General features: G+C 42.2%; 1 protein-coding gene across 2 annotated transcripts in view; it reads right to left on the bottom strand.

The window, feature by feature from the left end:
* The window catches only part of SBF2 (SET binding factor 2), a 498121-nt gene extending 482955 nt beyond the window's left edge, over window positions 1–15166 (bottom strand). Inside the window, exon 1 of one of the 2 annotated variants that reach the window (XM_005215931.5) lies at window positions 14969–15166. In XM_005215931.5, the coding sequence (XP_005215988.1) occupies window positions 14969–15023 (55 nt within the window). In that variant the 5' untranslated portion in view covers window positions 15024–15166. The remainder of the gene's footprint in view (window positions 1–14968) is intronic. The other variant, NM_001103237.3, reaches the window with a different exon arrangement.
* Between the last annotated feature and the right edge of the window lie 3514 nt (window positions 15167–18680).

Genomic DNA, 18680 nt, shown 5'->3' with positions numbered 1-18680 from the left:
CTTTAGGATGGACTGGTTGGATCTCCTTGCAGTCCAAGGGACTCTCAAGAGTTTTCTCCAACACTACAGTTCAAAAGCATCAGTTCTTTGGCACTCAGCTTTCTTTATAGTCCAACACTCACATCCATAAATGACTACTGGAAAAACCATAGCCTTGACTAGATGGACCTTTGTTGGCAAAGTAACATCTTTGCTTTTTAATATGCTGTCTAGGTTGGTCGTAGCTTTTCTTCCAAGGAGCAAATGTCTTTTAATTTCATGGCTGCAGTCACCATCTGCAGTGATTTTGGAGCCCCCCAAAAATAAAGTCCACCACTGTTTCCACTGTTTCCCCATCTATTTGCCATGAAGTAATGGGACTGGATGCCATGATCTTAGTTTTCTGAATGTTAACTTTTATTTTGTTTTAAGACACCAACTTTGTGATAATTTGTTATGGCAGCCCTAAGAAATTAACAGTGCTGGAGAGCTAGCCTGTAGCGATTACACAATAAATTGTACTGTCCTTAAGACATTTTAGAGAGTAAGGATTATTTCTCTGGTGTGTGCTCAGTTGTTTAGTCGTGTCTGACTCTTTGTGACCCATGGAAAGGGGTCATAAAGGCTCCTCAGTCCATGGAATTTTCCAGGCAAAAATACTGAAGTGGGTTGCCATTTCCTACTCCAGGGGATCTTTCCAACCCAGGAATCAAACCCTAATCTCCTGCGTCTCCTACATTAGCAGGCAGATTCTTTATCACTGAGCCACCTGGGAAACCCATTTCTCTGGTGCTGCCATATAATGTTCCCTTAAAATACAAGCTTTTTTATTTTCTTAATCTTTTTGTTCTATACTCGAGAATAATCGGTAACTATAGAACTATACAATTTGAAAAATCTAGTCTATTTAAATCCATTTATACTTAAGTAGCAGTCATATGAAATATTTCCACAGGTAAAATATTTCTTCATTTCTTTTGTTCAGTAAACAATGGAAAACTTACAAGTTTAACTAAAATTTTTTATGAAAAATTCAATAATGATGATACTGATATATATAAGGAAAACTAAAATTATGAAATCATAAAAGATATTTTCCTTCACAATGTGGCTTACAAAAATGAGAACTTCAAATGAACAGCATTTACTTTATAAACAACTGCATAACCCAAATTATTAATCAAATTCAGCAGTAATTTAAAAAGCACCATAAATCTTGTGATATTTAACGATCTCATTTTTCACAACAGCAAACTTTCTAAAGTAATAAATACTAGTCAATGGCTTCACTGTTGTAATACGATTTAGTCAATGGCTTCACTGTTGAAATAGTTTTTAATGAATATCATCATCATATTGGGCACAACAACCTACAACATATGTTAACCTAAGCTGGGAAATGCAGAGTACAATATGAGAAATGCTGGACTGGAAGAAACACAAGCTGGAATCAAGATTGCTGGGAGAAATATCAATAACCTCAGATATGCACATGACACCACCCTTATGGCAGAAAGTGAAGAGGAACTCAAAAGCCTCTTGAAAGTGAAAGTGGAGAGTGAAAAAGTTGGCTTAAAGCTCAACATTCAGAAAACGAAGATCATGGCATCCACCCCATCACTTCATGGGAAATAGATGGGGAAACAGTGGAAACAGTGTCAGGCTTTATTTTTCTGGGCTCCAAAATCACTACAGATGGTGACTGCAGCCATGAAATGAAAAGATGCTTACTCCTTGGAAGGAAAGTTATGACCAACCTACATAGCACATTCAAAAGCAGAGACATTACTTTGCCAACAAAGGTTCGTCTAGTCAAGGCTATGGTTTTTCCTGTGGTCATGTATGGATGTGAGAGTTGGACTGTGAAGAAGGCTGAGCACCAAAGAATTGATGCTTTTGAACTGTGGTGTTGGAGAAGACTCTTGAGAGTCCCTTGGACTGCAAGGAGATCCAACCAGTCCATTCTGAAGGAGATCAGCCCTGGGTGTTCTTTGGAAGGAATGATGCTAAACCTGAAAGTCCAGTACTTTGGCCACCTCATGCAAAGAGTTGACTCATTGGAAAAGACTGATGCTGGGAGGGATTGGGGGCAAGAGGAGAAGGGGATGCCAGAGGATGAGATGGCTGGATGGCATCACTGACTCGATGGACGTGGGTCTCAGTGAACTCCAGGAGTTGGTGATGGACAGGGAGGCCTGGCGTGCTGCGATTCATGGGGTCACAAAGAGTCAGATACGACTGAGCAACTGATCTGATCTGAAGCTGGGAGATAAAATTGCTTCTCAAAAATTTATTTTGAGAGGTTAGACTTCTTCTTTTTCTTTTTTTTAAACTTTACAAAATTGTATTAGTTTTGCCAAATATCAACATGAATCTGCCACAGGTATACATGTGTTCCCCATTCTGAACCCTCCTCCCTCCTCCCTCCCCATACCATCCCTCTGGGTCATCCCAGTGCACTAGCCCCAAGCATAGACTTCTTAGGAACTCATTTTTTAGATACTTGCATCCAAATTTAAAGCTTACCCTGAAACCACTCTCTTAGCACACTTCACCACTGTCTTTTTCCAACAGTACCCTGTCCATTAGTGCTCATTTTACCTGTAGATTTCTGGTTCTATAATACGCCTATGTGACTTCTCATCATCCAGAAAATCCCCACAGCTCATCAGTGAAATGTTTTGATGGACCTCACTATAGAAAGTCTCCAAGACTAATGATATGGCAATATTATTTTCCAAAGTGCATACTCTTTTTAGGGGGGGATATTCAGAGCCCACTGATATATTTGTATCCTGTATACATGTGTTCCAGACTTCAAGTCCTGAGGAACTTCCTTCCCATACCTATCTCCACTCTCTCCAGGATCAAGTGCTCTCATTCTATTGATTCCCATTCTTCTTTCTGCCTTTGTGTATGCTCAGATCTGTCCTATACACTTTCAAACTCTCAGTGGACCACACTACTTCTTGCAATTCAATTTAAACATGTCTTATTAAGCACTAATCAGCCACACAACTCCGGGATACAAAAAAAAAAAAATAGTCTTTTTATCCTGAAGACAAAGCATTCCATGTTTTCGAACCAGATATTCTTACCTCTCAAAATTCAGATGACTCAAACAAATGGTCTTAATCTGCTGCATTCACTTCCAATTCTTTCTCCTGTTTAAAGTTTTACTATTTGTTTTATAATACAACATTCTGGCTGAAACAATTTTGGAGTAAAGACTATCCTTGATATAAATTCTCAAAGGATAGCATGGTGTATTAGAATACAGGCATCAGGAAACTTGCAGTCCAGGATAAAAGCTGTGTGACCATTCACAGGTAACAACATGTAGTAGAGAAGGGTTGTGGGAATGGGCACATTGGTTCCTCATCCATAAAATACGTTGAGTCAAATGACGTATAGTTAACTTTCAACTCTAAAATTTTATGAAACACAAAGATCTTCACTAACTCCACATCTCACAGACCTCTATCTGCCACCCTTGACGCTGAGAAATAGTCCCCCCACTTTCTATGACTCTGGATACCAATCTCCTCCACCTCTGTGTACCTGGATTAAGATTAGCTTCATGCAACAGAAAACTCTAATTTCTAGCAGTTTAAACACAAAGTAAACAAACAAACAAACACATACAAAGTTATAGTCTTAAAAAAAAAAATTCCAGAGGCAGCTATAATAACCCCACTATAAGTCATTAGGGACCGAGGTTCTTTCCAGCTTTTTGCTCTAATTTCCCCAGGATGTGGGCCCTTATCTACATGGTTTAAGATGACTCCAGTTTTTATACCAGTATGCCAGTCTCAGGATCCACTTGCCTGAGAGAATCCCAGAGATGGAGGAGCCTGGTGGGCTTCCGTCTATGGGGTCGCACACAGTCGGACACGACTGAAGCAACTTAGCAACAGCAGCAGCAGCCAGTCTCAGGAAAGAAAAAAGTAAGAGAAAAATACCCTCATCCTTTTAAGAATACTTCTGGGGATACTGCATGTATTATTTCCAATTACATCCAACTGGCCAGAACTCATTCATGTGTTTCTATCTGTTAGTAACTTGAAACAGTCTCTCCTGCATGGCTACAAAACTAGCCAAAAATCAGGGGTTTTATCACCATTGAGAAGAACTACTACTATTGGGGAAATTAAATCTCTCTCTCAACTCCCCAACTCCTTCTTCTGTGGTTCCTATTATTCTCCATCTTAGTAACAGTGTTCCCCAAAGATCAGTTCTTGGTCCTCTATTCTTCTGTCTCTACAGAGACTTTCCTTGGGTACTCACAGTGACGCAGATCTATCTACTAATGACTCTCAAGTCTTTGTGGTCAGCCTCTGTCTGTCCATCTTCTGAAGACTCCATCTAGATAACTGTCAAGTAAAACCCATAATCTTCCAAGCCAAAAACAGAAATAAGTAATTTAATAGAAAAACATTTACAAATTTCTTAAGTCCTGGTATCAAAAAACATCCCAGACCTCCAAGTTTGGAATTTTAGTCACTTCTGCCTCTTTCCATAAGCCACGGTTTGTAGGTTATACAGACTGTCTAAAAAGAAATGAAATAAATTGGACTATATAAAGTTTATACAGCATATGACCTGGGATGTGCATTTAGCAAACTGGCTTTGGCCCCTTCAACTCTCTAATGTTCTAAAGTCACCATCCTAATTATCAAGTCTATGAGTCTGTCATACAATGTGAACACCCCTCCCAAAAAAAAAAAAAAGAAAATGCATGTATGTTGAAACCTAAATCTCCCAATGTGCTAGCATTTGGGCCAAAGTGATGGTACTTGGAGGTGACTAGGGCATGAGGGCAAAGTTCTCATTACAGGGATTAATGCCCATATCAAAAAGACCCCAAAGAGCTCCCTTGCCCCTTTCAATGTAAGGACATCATGAGAAGACAGCCATCAATGAGCCAGGAAGCGAACCCTCAAGAGACCCTTCCTTAGAGTTTTATGTATTTTCCATATGTTCAGTTCAGTCAATCAGTCATGTCCAACTCTTTAGGACCCCATGAACCACAGCACGCCAGGCCTTGTTGTCCATCACCAACTCCCGGAGCTTACTCAAACTCACATCCTTTGAATCGGTGATGCCATCCAACCATCTCATCCACTGAAATTCCCTTCTCTTCCCACCTTCAATCTTTCCCAGCATCAGAGTCTTTTCAAATGAGTCAGTTCTTCACATCAGGTGACCAAAGTATTAGAGTTACAGCTTTAGCATCAGTCCTTCCAATGAATATTCAGGACTGATTTCCTTTAGGATGAACTAGCTGGATTTCCTTGCAGTCCAAGGGACTCTCAAGAGTCTTCAACACCACAGTTCAAAGCATCAATTCTTCAGCATTCAGCTTTCTTTACAGTCCAACTCTCACATCCATACATGACTATTGGAAAAATCATAGCCTTGACTAGATGGATCTTTGTTGGCAAAGTAATGTCTCTGCTTTTTAACATGCTGTCTAGGTTGGTCATAACTTTCCGGCCAAGGAGTAAGCATCTTTTAGTTTCATGGCTGCAGTCACCATGTGCACTGATTTTGGAGCCCAAAAATATAAAATCTGCCACTGTTACCACTGTTTCTCCATCTACTTGCTATGATGTGATAGGACCAGATGCCATGATCTTAGTTTTCTGAATGTTGAGTTTTAAGCCAACTTTTTCACTCTCCTCTTTCACTTTCATCAAGAGGCTTTTTAGTTCCTCTTCACTTTCTGCCATAAGGGTGGTGTCATCTGCATATCTGAGGTTACTGATATTTCTCCTGGCAATCTTAATTCCAGCTTATGCTTCATCCAGCCCAGCATTTCACATGATGTACTCTGCATATAAATTAAATAAGCAGGGTGACAATATACAGCCTTGACATACTCCTTTTCCTATTTGGAAACAGTCTGGTGTTCCATGCCCAGTTCTAACTGTTGCTTCCTGACCTGCATACAGATTTCTCAAGAGGCAGGTCAGGTGGTCTGGTATTCCCATCTCTTGAAGAATTTTTCAGTTTGTTGTGGTCCACACAGTCAAAGGCTTTGGCATAGCCAATAAATCAAAAGTAGATGTTTTTCTGGAACTCTCTTGCTTTTTCGATGATCCAACGGATGTTGGCAATTTGATCTCTGGTTCCTCTGCCTTTTCTAAAATCAGCTTGAACATCTGGAATGTCATGGTTCACGTACTGTTGAAGCCTGGTTTGGAGAATTTTCAGCATTACTTTACTAGCATGTGAGAGGAGTGCAATTGTGGGGGTAGTTTGAGCATTCTTTGGGATTGGAAGAAAACCGACCTTTTCCAGCCCTGTGGCCACCACTGAGTTTTCCAAATTTGCTACCATAATGAGTGCAGCACTTTCACAGCATTATTTTTCAGGATTTGAAATAGCTCAACTGGGATTCTACCACCTCCACTGCTTTGTTCGTGGTGACGCTTCCTAAGGCCCACTTGACTTTGCATTCCAGGATGTCTGGCTCTGGGTGAGTGATCATACTATCATGATTATCTGAGTCATGAAGATCTTTTTGTACAGTTCTTCTGTGTATTCTTGCCACCTCTTCTTAATATCTTCTGCTTCTGTTAGGTCCATGCCATATCTGTCCTTTACTGTGCCCAGCTCTGCATGAAATCTTCCTTTGGTATCGCTAATTTTCTTGAAGAGATCTCTAGTCTTTCCCATTCTACTGTTTTCCTCTATTTCTTTGCACTGATCACTAAGGAGGGCTTTCTTATCTCTCCTTGCTGTTCTTTGGAACTCTGTATTCAGATGGGTGTATCTTTCCTTTTCTCCTTTGCTTTTCATTTCTCTTCTTTTCTCAGCTATTTCTAAGTCCTTCTCAGACAGCCATTTTGCTTTTTTGCATTTCTTTTTTCTTGGGGATGGTCTTGATCCCTGTCTCCTGTACAATGTCACGAACTTCATTCCATAGTTCTTCAGGCACTCTATCAGATCTAATTCCTTAAATCTATTTCTCACTTCCACTGTATAATCATAAGGAATTTGATTTAGGTCAAACCTGAATGGTCTAGTGGTTTTCCCTAGTTTCTTCAATTTAAGTCTGAATTTGGCAATAAGGAGTTCATGATCTGAGCCACAGTCCATTTGTACAGCAATGGTATACTCACTCAATACATCTTTATTAAACATCTACTATGTGTCAAGCACTCTTCTTTGCATATAATTCAAATAGCATATAACAACTATTTTTTCCAGTTTGTAAAAGTAATTTTTCAAAAAACAAGGTTTTCTTTCAATTCAAATTTAAAACAGAAAAATGAAAAAAAATCAACTAAAAATATTATTAATTACATTTTATGAACAAACACAGTTTAGTATATTGAACAGATAATTCCAGGAACATTCTGGAATTAAACACAGCATATTTCAGAATTATAATATCATAATGCTAGCTTTTAGAGCGATGTAGGTAATAAAATCATACTAACTCAAGAAAGCTTTATAACAAAGGTTTGTAGACTCAATTAGGTTTATTCTTCATTCACAATTCAAACAATTATATAGATTTGGTGAATTTTGTCCCAGTAGGTTTTTATAGAGAGTTTCAGTAAAAATGACTACTGAAAGGATACAAAACTATTTAAATACCTAAAAAAGCTATGGTACTGGAGAAGACTCAAGCGTCCCTTGGACTGCAAGGAGATCAAACCTAAAGGAAACCAACCCTGAATATTCACTGGAAGGACTGATGCTGTAGTTGAAGCTCTTAGTACTTTGGCCACCTGATGTGAAAAGCCTACTCTTTAGAAAAACCCTGATGCTGGGAAAGACTGAAGGCAGGAGGTGAAGGGGATGACACAGAATGATATGGTTGGATGGCATCACCAACTCAATGGATAAGAGTTTGAGCAAATTCCAGAAAATAGTGAAGGACAGGGAAGACTGATATGCTGCAGTCCATGGGGTCCCAAAGGGTCAGCCACAACTGAGCAACTGAACAACAACAAAAAGTCATTCCAATTAAAACATTTGCTCTTCAAAAGCTATCACTAAGAAAATGAAAGGGCAAGCCACAGACTGGAAAAATATATTTGCAAAACATCTGATAAAGACTTGTATCTAGAATTTTATTTTATTTTATTTTATTTTTTTTAACACGGACCGCGGTCGAGCCCTTCTTCACGGCCTCCTGCGCGTACTCCACTTGGAAAAGGTGGCCGTCGGGCGAGAAAACGGTGATGGCACGGTCGTAGCTCATGCCTCTAGAATTTTAAAACTCAATAAAAAGAAGCCAAACAAATGAAAACTATTACATAAAGAATGGATAAATAAGAAGGTCCTACTGTATAGCACAGGGAACTATATTCAACATCCTGTGATAAACCAAAATGGAAAAGAATATAAAAATGAAAAAATATATATATGTATAACTGAATCACTTTGCTGTACAGCAGAAATTAACACACACTGTAAATCAACTATACGTCAACTAAAAAAAAAGAAGCCAAACAATCCAATTAAAAAAAGAGCAAAAACTTGCTCAGACTCTTTACAAAAATATTCCAGTGCAATAGGTGCAAGAAAAGGTGCTCAACATCATCAGCCACTAGGAAAATTCAAAATGAAACCACAATAAGATACCACTACATGTCCACTAAAATGGTTAAATTTTTAAAAGTAATATAAATAAAATTTAAAAAAATAACTGGAAATCTCATACACTGCTGGCAAGTACGTAAAATGGCACAGCCAGTTTGGAAAAAGAGTTTGGTGGTTTCACATAAAGTTAAACAGACACTGATCAAACATGTGGTGCCCTGGGACAAAAGAACAAGACGAGCGAGAAGGATCTTGGAATGCAGGAACAAAAACCACCGGACTCTTATCGCCCTTCCCGCCATGTTGTAACCATCGTAGAATCTCTGAGTCCTCCTGAGTAGTATGGCCTGTTCCCACTCCCATCCCGTATAAGGAAAAGGTATTTGGCTTACTCTTCTCCTGCCCTGTATGTTGTTCTTCTATGTTTAGTAGCTAAGTCATGCCCGTTTCTTTGAGACCCCATGGACTGTAGCCCACCAGGCTTCATCCGTCTATGCAATTTCCCAGGCAAGAATACTGGTGTGGGACTTCCCTGATGGCAGTGACGCAGTGGATAAGAATCTGCCTGCCAATGCAGGGAACAAGAGCTCAATCCCTGGTCTGGGACGATTCCACAAGCCACAGAGCAACTAAGCCCATGGGCCACACCTACTGAGCCTGCGTGCCACAACTACCGAAACCCTCACCTAGAGCCTGTGGTCAGCAGCAAGAGGCTACGACAGTGAGAAGCCTGTGCGCCACAATGAAGGGTAAACCCACCCCTACCCTGCAACTAGGGAAAGCCCTCGCAAAGCAATGAAGACCCAAAAAGGCCAAAAATAAATAAATAAACAATATGTTGATTAAAAAAAAAAAGAATACTGGCATGGGTTGCCATTTCCTTCTCCAGGGGATATTCCTAACCCAAGGATTAAACCCATGTCTCCTGCATTGGCAGGTAGATTCTTTACCACTGAGCCACCAGGGAAGCCCTGGTAGAGGGATGTATATATGTAGTTCATCCAATCAGCAAATGACTCGAAAGACCCCTGCCTTACTTCTTGTCCTCCAGCTATACAGACCAAAAAGCCCTGTTTGGGGTCTGCTCTCCCTGACTAGCAGGAAGTGGGCCTACTGTACAGGCAGCGATCCCTCCCCTGCTCTAATAAACTTTAACCGTCCTTTCACTCTGCCTCCTCTCTGAAAATTTCCAACCCGCACACATACCATGACATATGACCCAGCAATTTTTCTCCTAAGTATCCACCCAAGAGAAATGAAATCAAATGAACAAAGATCTTTTTGCAAATATTCAGTGTAACTTTGTTCATAATAGCCCAAAACCAGAAACTCAAATGTCCACCAATGGCTGTATGGATAACAAATCATGTTATATTTAGCGATAAAAAGGAATTGACAGTACATACAAGATGGGTAAGTCTCAAACATATTTTTCTAAGTGAAAAAAGCCAGACATAAAAAACTATAATTTAATTTATAAGACATTCTAAGAAAGATAAAAAAGTAAGGACAGAAGAAGATCAGTGATTGCCAGAGGCTAGGGAAAGAATTAACTGTACAAAGGGACACAGAGGAGCTTTCTGGAGGGAAGTGTTCTATCTATATCTTGCCTGGCTACACTTACACATACATCTGTCTAAACTCACTGAATTGTTCAGTTAAAAGGTGGATTTTACTGCATGTAAATTTTACATCAATAAGTATGACTAAAGAAAAATTGGGGCTTCCCTGGTGGCTCAAACGGTTGCCTGCAATGCAGAAGATGCATGAGATGCGAGTTCGATCCCTGGATTGGAAAGATCCCCTGGAGAAGGGAATGGCAACCCACTCCAGTATTCTTGCCTGGAAAATTCCATGGACAGAGGAGCCTGGCAGGCTACAGTCCATGGGGTCGCAAAATTATCCCAAGTTAAAAGAAAGATACACTTTGCTATCGAGATTCTGTGATTTTAAAAAGCTTCTGGATTTTGTTCCTTAAAAAAAAATAATCTTCCCTTTCTCTGCTGTGGGATACGGAGCAGTCATTATAGCCTGGCGGGAGCGGTAGTATCAGAGCCCAAGTGAACCAAGAAGGTACTCCATGTGGGAAGGAAAGGCCAAAGGAGATGAGTTCAGTCAGAGTCCAAGCACTGCAAGGAGGGTGCCAAAACAGAGGGGCAACCTGGAATAGGGCACTGGGGAGTATGGAATGAGGATGTCTTCCTTCAAATGGAAGAAGCCCAGTGTCGTGTGTCAGACCTAAGTAGGGTAAGAAGTATATCCACAGACACTGGGTAAGATAACATGGGGAGCTAGAGCCAGAGCTGGTTGAATAGGGTGTCCCTGTACTGAGACATCCTGGTAAGGGCTATTAGGTCCTGACAGGGGCAGGATGTTGGGAGAGACAGAATGAAGAATCTGAGCCCGACAGAGAGAGGAAGGCATCCAGGAGGGAGAGAGTGGTAGCAAAGATGAAAGCCTGGTGTAATACATGGAGATTGAACAAAGAAGTAAATATAATAAGGATAATGGGAGCCAGATTTCTATCAGAGAAGAATATTACAAATATGAAAAAGGGAAAAACTTGAGTGGACCCAGAAGTGTTGGACTGAAATCGGTGATATTGGTAGGAACTCAGAATTTTTTAATATATATAAATAAATATAGACATAAACGTGTGTGCATGCATGCATGCTCCATTGCTCAGTCATGTCCAACTCTTTGCAACCCATGGACCTTAGCCCACCAGGCTCCTCTCTCCGTGGGATTTCTCCAGGCAAAAATAAACTGGAGTGGGTTGCCATTTTCCTCCTCCATGGGATCTTCCCAACTCAGGGATTGAACCTTTGCTTCCTGTGTCTCCTTGTATTGGCAGGCAGATTCTTTACCACTGAGCCACCTGTGTGTACCCATACATGTATTCCCCAGCTCCATCCATTAAGAAAGCCTAAAAGCAGTAGCAACACAGCAGCAGTAAACACACAAGTACTGAGATCTTAGCTTCTTAATGTCATCCAGCATTAAAACAATCCAGGTCTCCCTAGAGAAATGGCTGATTCCAGCACTGAGGCAGGGACAGTACAAGATAAGACCAAAACATCTTCTTATGCCAAAAAGTAAAAAAAAAAAAAAAAACACTCAAAGTAAAACGCTCACAGTGGGGACATGTCATAAAGACACAGAAGCCAGACTGAATGGGCTCTAGTTGGCCGAATGAGGAAAATTTGAAGAACTAAATAAATAGTAACAATATAACCCAGCCAAAAAAAAAAAGAAAACCATGAATCCATACAGATATAAATGCATAAAGGAATACATTACCTGTTTGATGAGGACCAAGACACATAGTTTCAAAGCAATCCTCACGAAAAACATTAGCTATTTTTTCTTTTTCTTAATTTTTTAACTGGAGGAAAAACACGATTAAATATTAACTTTGGGGAATTCTCTGGTGGTCCAGTGGATAGAATTCCATACAACCACTACAGGGGACACAGGGTGAGGAACTAAGATTCCACAAGCTGCACAAGGGACTCCCCACAAGGTGGGAAGAGGTAAAGAATCCACCAGTCAATGCAGGAGACCCAAGAGACACGGGTTCAATCCCTGGGCTGGGATGATCCTCTGGAGCAGGAAATGGCAACCCACTCCAGTAATCTTGACTGAGAAATCCCATGGACAGAGGAGCCTGGCAGGCTATTGTACATGGAATAGTAAAGTGTTGGACACAACTGAACATGCATGCACACAATCTTCATTAGGGTCAGGATTATGAAAATCAAGAGAAGATGAGGGAATCATTTCAGATTGAAGAAGTCATGAAGCATATGGCCAAGAATGTACTGAAAGTAAATGAGAACTTAATGAAATTCATCACCATCAAGTATGCAAGCAATAAACTCCTGAAGATCAGTGTGATTCCTCAGCTGAGCTCCAAAGCTATCCAAGAGCTTGCCTCACCTCTGATGAGATGACCCTATGGCAAATAAATGCAATATATGATTCTGAATCAGATTCTTTTGCCAGTAAAGACACGGCATAATCAACAAAACTTGAACCAGTACTGAAACAGGAGGGGAGGGGGCAGAGCTTAAACTTTAAAAGAATGACACAGCCTGAGGATGCGACAATTAGATTAGAACCAAATAGGTCCAAGATGGCCAACAAGCTGACTTCCACTACACCTTGAGCTTCAGTATAAGGCTCACTGTAACACATCAGCAAGCTAAGTGACACACCCTCCGGCGCCATGACAGGTTCGAAGCCAGCCACCAAAGACCAAAAAGTGAGCAATGGCCCGATTCCTGGAAACGTCTACCCCTTACCCAAAACAATAATCCTCCTACTCATTAGCGTATGAAATTATCCAGCCCATAAAAACTAACCAAGCCATAATTCAAGGCTGTTCTCTTTGGAGATGGTCCACACTCTGCTTGTGGAGTATGTTGTTCACTCGCTAAGTCGGGTTCGATTCTTTGTAACCCAATGGACTGCAGCATGCTAGGCTGTCCTCCACTATCTCCCAGAGTTTGTTCAAGTTCATGTCCATTGAGTCCGTGATGCCATCTAACCATCTCATCCTCTGCCATCACACTCTCCTTTTGCCTTCAATCTTTCCCAGCATCAGGGTCTCATCCAATGAACTGCCTCTTCTATCAAGTGACTAAAGTATTGGAGCTTCAGCATCAGTCCTTACAATGAATATTCAGGGTTGGTTGTGGAGTGTGTTTCTCTCTAAATAAATCCACTTATCTATCAATTTGTCTCTCACTGAACTCTTTCTGTGATGACACATCAAGAACCTGAGTGTCCTAAGTTCTGAAACCAGGTGTGTGTGATCACAGTTAACAGATGGTGGGTTTTCAGCTGGGTTCCAGTCTCGCAGGTGGGCTCAAGTCCCAATCTGAGATACACTGTTTCAGTCTGAGAACTACATGAAGTACTATGTCAGTGTAAATTTCCTGATGTTTGATGACTGCACTGTGATCATGCAGGGGAATATCCTTGTTCGTAGAAAATACACAACCTGGGGTGATAAGGGAAGGCATCAGGTCAGCACTTCCTAAAGGTTCAGGGAGAAAAAGGTTCTTTGTACCATACTTGCAAGTTTTCTGCAAGTTTTTCATTGTTTCCATTTTTTCTAAGTGAGAAAAAACTCAAAGTCGCTAAAAATGAAACAATGTTAAATACAAACTCTGCTTCTCCATATTGTCAATCTTGGTAAGAAAGAGATAGCAGACTATGCAAAATTACTAGGAAATAAATAACACTTTGTGTAGTCAGAAAATATTTAAAATATAGCCCAACCCTTCTCTTGCTAATCTCAATCAGGTCAAGAATAATTAAAGACTAAAAACTTTAAAAAGTCTCCACTAAAGGAAATTATTAGGAGAGGAACAGTGAAAGGGGCACTCCACCAAGAGTGGGAAGAACAATGGTATTCTGAAGCTACAAATGACTGTAACCATCAGCAAAACACAATCTCAGCATCTCCTCTGAAAAAGGAAGGGCTGTCTAGCTGAGACCTTAAATTTCTTGTAAATTACCCTGAAGTTACCCTGAAATAGATGTGCTTCCCCAATTCATTACATTATGCTTAGCTACGCAGTAATACAAAAGGAATACAAAAATAAACGTGCATAAACGTTGAATTCTCTTAAATTGTGGAAATCCCTCCATTAAAATACATCTGCCAGATTGTTACCTAAGAGGATAATTCTGCGACGAATGAAAAGGCTAATTAAAACACTCATTAAAGTGAAACAAGATCACCTGCAGCGATGTGCTGACGGTCCTTACTTAAAAGATCGTATTCAGACTCCTTTTGAAATGACCGTCAGATTTGTCCTGAAAGAACAAGGAGCATTTCCTAGAAATGTTCATAAGTTCAAGGATCATTTGCCCTCTCTCGGTACCATGCGTCCACGGGCGCGGTGACTAGACGGGCCCCCACCAGCTCAGGGGTGAGGTAGCACTGGACTCTCAGCACTTCCTTTAGGAGAGGACAGCCCCCTGCGTCATTCGTTACTCACTCAGGATGCTAGGCAGAAGTTTATCCCCGAGGAACTTAGCACAGTTGGCTCCCGCCCTCCCAACCCTGAAGCCCTGACCCAAGCCCGCCGGCACCGGGGCGATGCCCGTGGTACCCGGCCAGTTTCAGAGCGAGCGCCACGGTACCCAGACTCGCATCAGCTGGGCCGCCCGGGGCCCGTAAGACGAGGCCGCCTCCTCCTCCTCCTCCTCCCCCCTCGCCCCTCGTGCTGGCCCCTCACGCCCACCGCGAGGCTCAGCCGGGCCATCAAGGCCCGACGCCGAGTGCCAGGTCCACCGGGGCCGAGACCGGCCCTCCCCGCCTCCCGGCCGCGATGCCCAGCCCAGAGGAGCCCACTGGACGGCAGCCGGGGGGCGGGGGCAGAGAGGCCCGGGGGCGGCGCCCGCCCCACACCCTTACCTGGCTTCTCGTGGTCGTAGCCGACTACGATGAAGTAGTCAGCCAACCTGGCCATGGCCTCCGCCGCCGCGCCCGAGAAGCAGGTGCCCGTCGCCGCCCTCGCCGCCGCCGCCCACCGGGCCCGGGAGGGCTCAGCATTTTCCCTGCAGCAGCAGTAGCGGCAGCGGCGGCCCTTCAGCCATGTTTGACAACCGAGGCGCGCTCTGCGCCTGCGCCGCTCTTAGCGCCCGCTGCTTCCCCGCCCCCACCCGCGCTGGCTCATTGACCCAAGCCTCGGCGGAGAGCCCACCCCCACCCTCCCCGGGCCGCTCGGACAGCCGATCTTGGGAGTAGGCAGCCTAGTGTATTCCTACCGCGCGTTGTCAAAGCAGCCTCTCGGGGTGCTTCACTTTGAGGCCTAGCTGCCCCTCCGCGGCCCACCTCCCGCTCCCGTGTTTCTCCTAAACAGGGTGTCCTTCCTTCCGTCCTCTCCACTCTTTCTTTCTGGGTCTGGGAAGAAGAGACAGGGATAGATGAGGGGGTCTCCTGGAAAGTTTGCTGCTTCCCCTCCCCACCCCCACCTTCAACGGCCCCTCCACCCGGTCACCCGCCTTCCCAAGACAAGATTCTCCCGCCCTCGACTGGAAGCCTGGAATTTGCACCGCCAGGGCTTTTGCTGCACGTTTCCTGTTTATGTTGTGCAGATGGGAATTTTAGGAACTTGCCACCGAGCAGGCGCAGGAGGGAGAGGCTTTTGCGCAATCCTCAGAGGCGCCTCATGCTTTAGTGCTGGGTGGGCTGGGGGCGGTTGGCCTGGGCTTCCCCCAGAGCGCCTGGGGAAGCTGAATTCCTCCAAAGAATGCGGCATCCCCGGGATCCTCCTGAACTGGCCCGGAACAACCGAGTCCGAGGGAGAAGGCTTGTCTCTCCCTAAAGAGTTCTTCCCGCCTAGGTTTTCGCCCCCTGCAGCGGTCCCAGGGGTCCTGCCGCAGGAGCAGGTGGTGAATTCCAACTTCCCTGTGCAAACAATGCAATTAAAATGAATTCGTATGTATCATCATCCAATCTAGGAATTATCTAGGTCACTTTCTTGTTACTGCACCTCTTATTGTTTGGAATTTGGCAAGTGAGAAACCCAGGTGAGCATGCTTTGCCCTCTGTTAGTATCTCATTAAGTTTTGGTAGCAGGATATGTTACAAGGGAAGTTTGGGAAATCTTCATAGTTTGCAAATGATCATCATTCTAGGTGCTTATCACTACTCATTAATTGAGGGTTTAACCTTTACCATTTACTCTTAGCAAAGGGTCTTTTAAGTGCTTAACTAGTATGTTTGATGAGTGAATATACAAATTCCCCCAGCTACCAGCAGGAAGCTGCAATGGCTCGAACTCTGAATTGAGAGTTCAGAGATTTGGTGTCTCAGCTACTGAAAGTTTACTCTCATTGATTATTTCCTCTTTCTGTGTGTGTGGTATTTTTTTCACCTACAGATTGAGAGGGTTGGGCTGCACTAGAACTGAAACTCCAGGGAAGGAATACTTGAACTCAGGGAGTTCATTTGCAAATTGCTTATGGTCAAACTGAATCAACCTAGTTGTAGATGTGGAGGGAAGATAGCAGATAGGTCTTGAAAATAATTAAACTAAAAAAGCTTTAGTCACACCTCAAGAATCTTCTCTATAACTTCCCTGAGAGCTCATCTAACTTGATCACTTTCAGTAAAGCTTAATTTAACTTCCTTGGGAGGCTGCTTATTCCACTGTTTAACAACACTATTGGAAAGTTCTTCCGTGTTATGTCCGAGTTGTCCTGTAACTTCCCCCAATTTTGCTCTATGGAAATACCCAGAAAAAAATCTATCTTTGTATGATAGCCTTTCTCATTTTTAAGCAGCTATCATATTCCTTCCCCATTTTACTTTTTTTTTATGGTGAAATTCACATATCATAAAAGGAACCATTCTAAAGTGTGCAATTCGGTGATATTTAGTACATTCATAATGCTGTGCAACTACCCCCTCTATCTAGTTCTAAAATACTTCCACCACCCAAAAGAAAACCCTGCACCCATAAAGCAGTCACTCCCATTTTCCCCTCCCCCAGTCTCTGATAACTATCAGCTTGCTGTCCCTGTGGATTTATCTGGTATGGATATTTGATATAAACACAATCATACAATATATGACCTTTCATATCTGGGTTCTTTCATTTAGTATAATGCTTTCCAGGTTCGTTCATGCTGTAGCATGTATCAGTACTTAATTCTTTTTCATGGTTGAATAACATTCCATTGTATGTATATACTATACAAAGTCAATTTTATCTAATTTTTCTTTTGTCTCCTGTGCTTTGGTGTCATATCTAAGAATCATTGCCAAATCCAAGATCACTCCTTCGAAGTGAAAATTTACTCCTATGTTTTCTTCTAAGACTTTCATAGTTTACTCTTGTTTTAGGCCATTGATTCATTTTTAGTTGATTTTTACATATGATAAGAGGTAGGGGTCCCACTGTACTTTTTAAATGTTTTTTTTTTAATTTCATTCACAAGTGTTTGTTCAAATTAGTGTTATTACGTAAGTCCCCTATATACAAACCTTGAAGTTGCAAACTTTCAAAGATAAGAATGTCCATGCCAATCCCTGTATGCCCTGCTGTTGTACTGTACTATTCAAGGTACTGTAAGATTAAAAATGTTTTGTTTTGTTATGTTTTTCTGCACATATTTGTGTAAAAAGTATTATAAGCCTATTATAGTACAGTACTATATAGCTGATTGTGTTAGTTGAGTACCTAGGCTAACTTTGTTGGTCTTAAAGCGCAAATTGGACTTATGAACGCACTCTCAGGATGGAACTCATTGGTATGGGAGGGGGGACTTACTGTATTATTTTTTAATCAAAACTTGGCTATTTTCAAGCCTCAAATCAAATGTTTGCTTTTAGACATATTTCATCTGTTGAATCATATGTAGGCTGCCAGCCCATTTGCAAATGGATGTTTAATAGCATAGGGATTTTGAGATACTCCAGGTATATGTATATAAAGACACCATGTATTTGTATACACATGTGAACATATTTAGCATACACTGGAACTGTATTTGGCTTCTCAGCCAACAGCTGCCAGTCTGCTGAAACTGATAAGCCCTGACAAGGCAGCCTGATTACTGAGGTTGGCTGAAGGCCAGACCATCCCCTGAGATAACCACCATCACCTCTCACCAAAGAGGGAGTAAAGCAAACCCAGATTTGTTTTACTGAAGTGGGGCAGGAGCGGGAGGGAGGAAGACTATGCTTTATAAGACAAAAGGAGCTGATTACTAGTAAGCAAGAACAATCAGCCTGCTCTTCCTACGTTCAGCTGTTGTGGAGTAAGTGGTTGATCTATACAGTGATTTCAACTGCTTCCTGTGGTTAGCCACTAAAGTTCAGAGAGGCAATATGACAGTTTGATTTGACTAAGCAGGGCTGGGGCCTGTTCAAATGGTCTCTACCAACCAATAACAAAGGAGACTAAGCAGTTGTGGTAGATTCCCTGCTCCGTTGCCACATCTCCATCCACTCAATTGCCCAAATAAGAAACAATGATTGCTATGCTTGCCACCTGCCTCTCTCATAACCCTATATTCATCACTCAGTCCTACTGATCCTGCCCCCCAAATATGTATGCTTCTCTCCCCACTCACTGCCACCCCACTCATCTGAGCCACTATCACCTTCCACCTTGACT

Source organism: Bos taurus, chromosome 15 (genome assembly GCF_002263795.3).
Source record: "Bos taurus isolate L1 Dominette 01449 registration number 42190680 breed Hereford chromosome 15, ARS-UCD2.0, whole genome shotgun sequence".
Lineage (NCBI taxonomy): Eukaryota > Metazoa > Chordata > Mammalia > Artiodactyla > Bovidae > Bos > Bos taurus.
The sequence above is the reverse complement of the archived record's forward strand: the minus strand, read 5'-3'. Positions and strand labels throughout refer to the sequence as shown.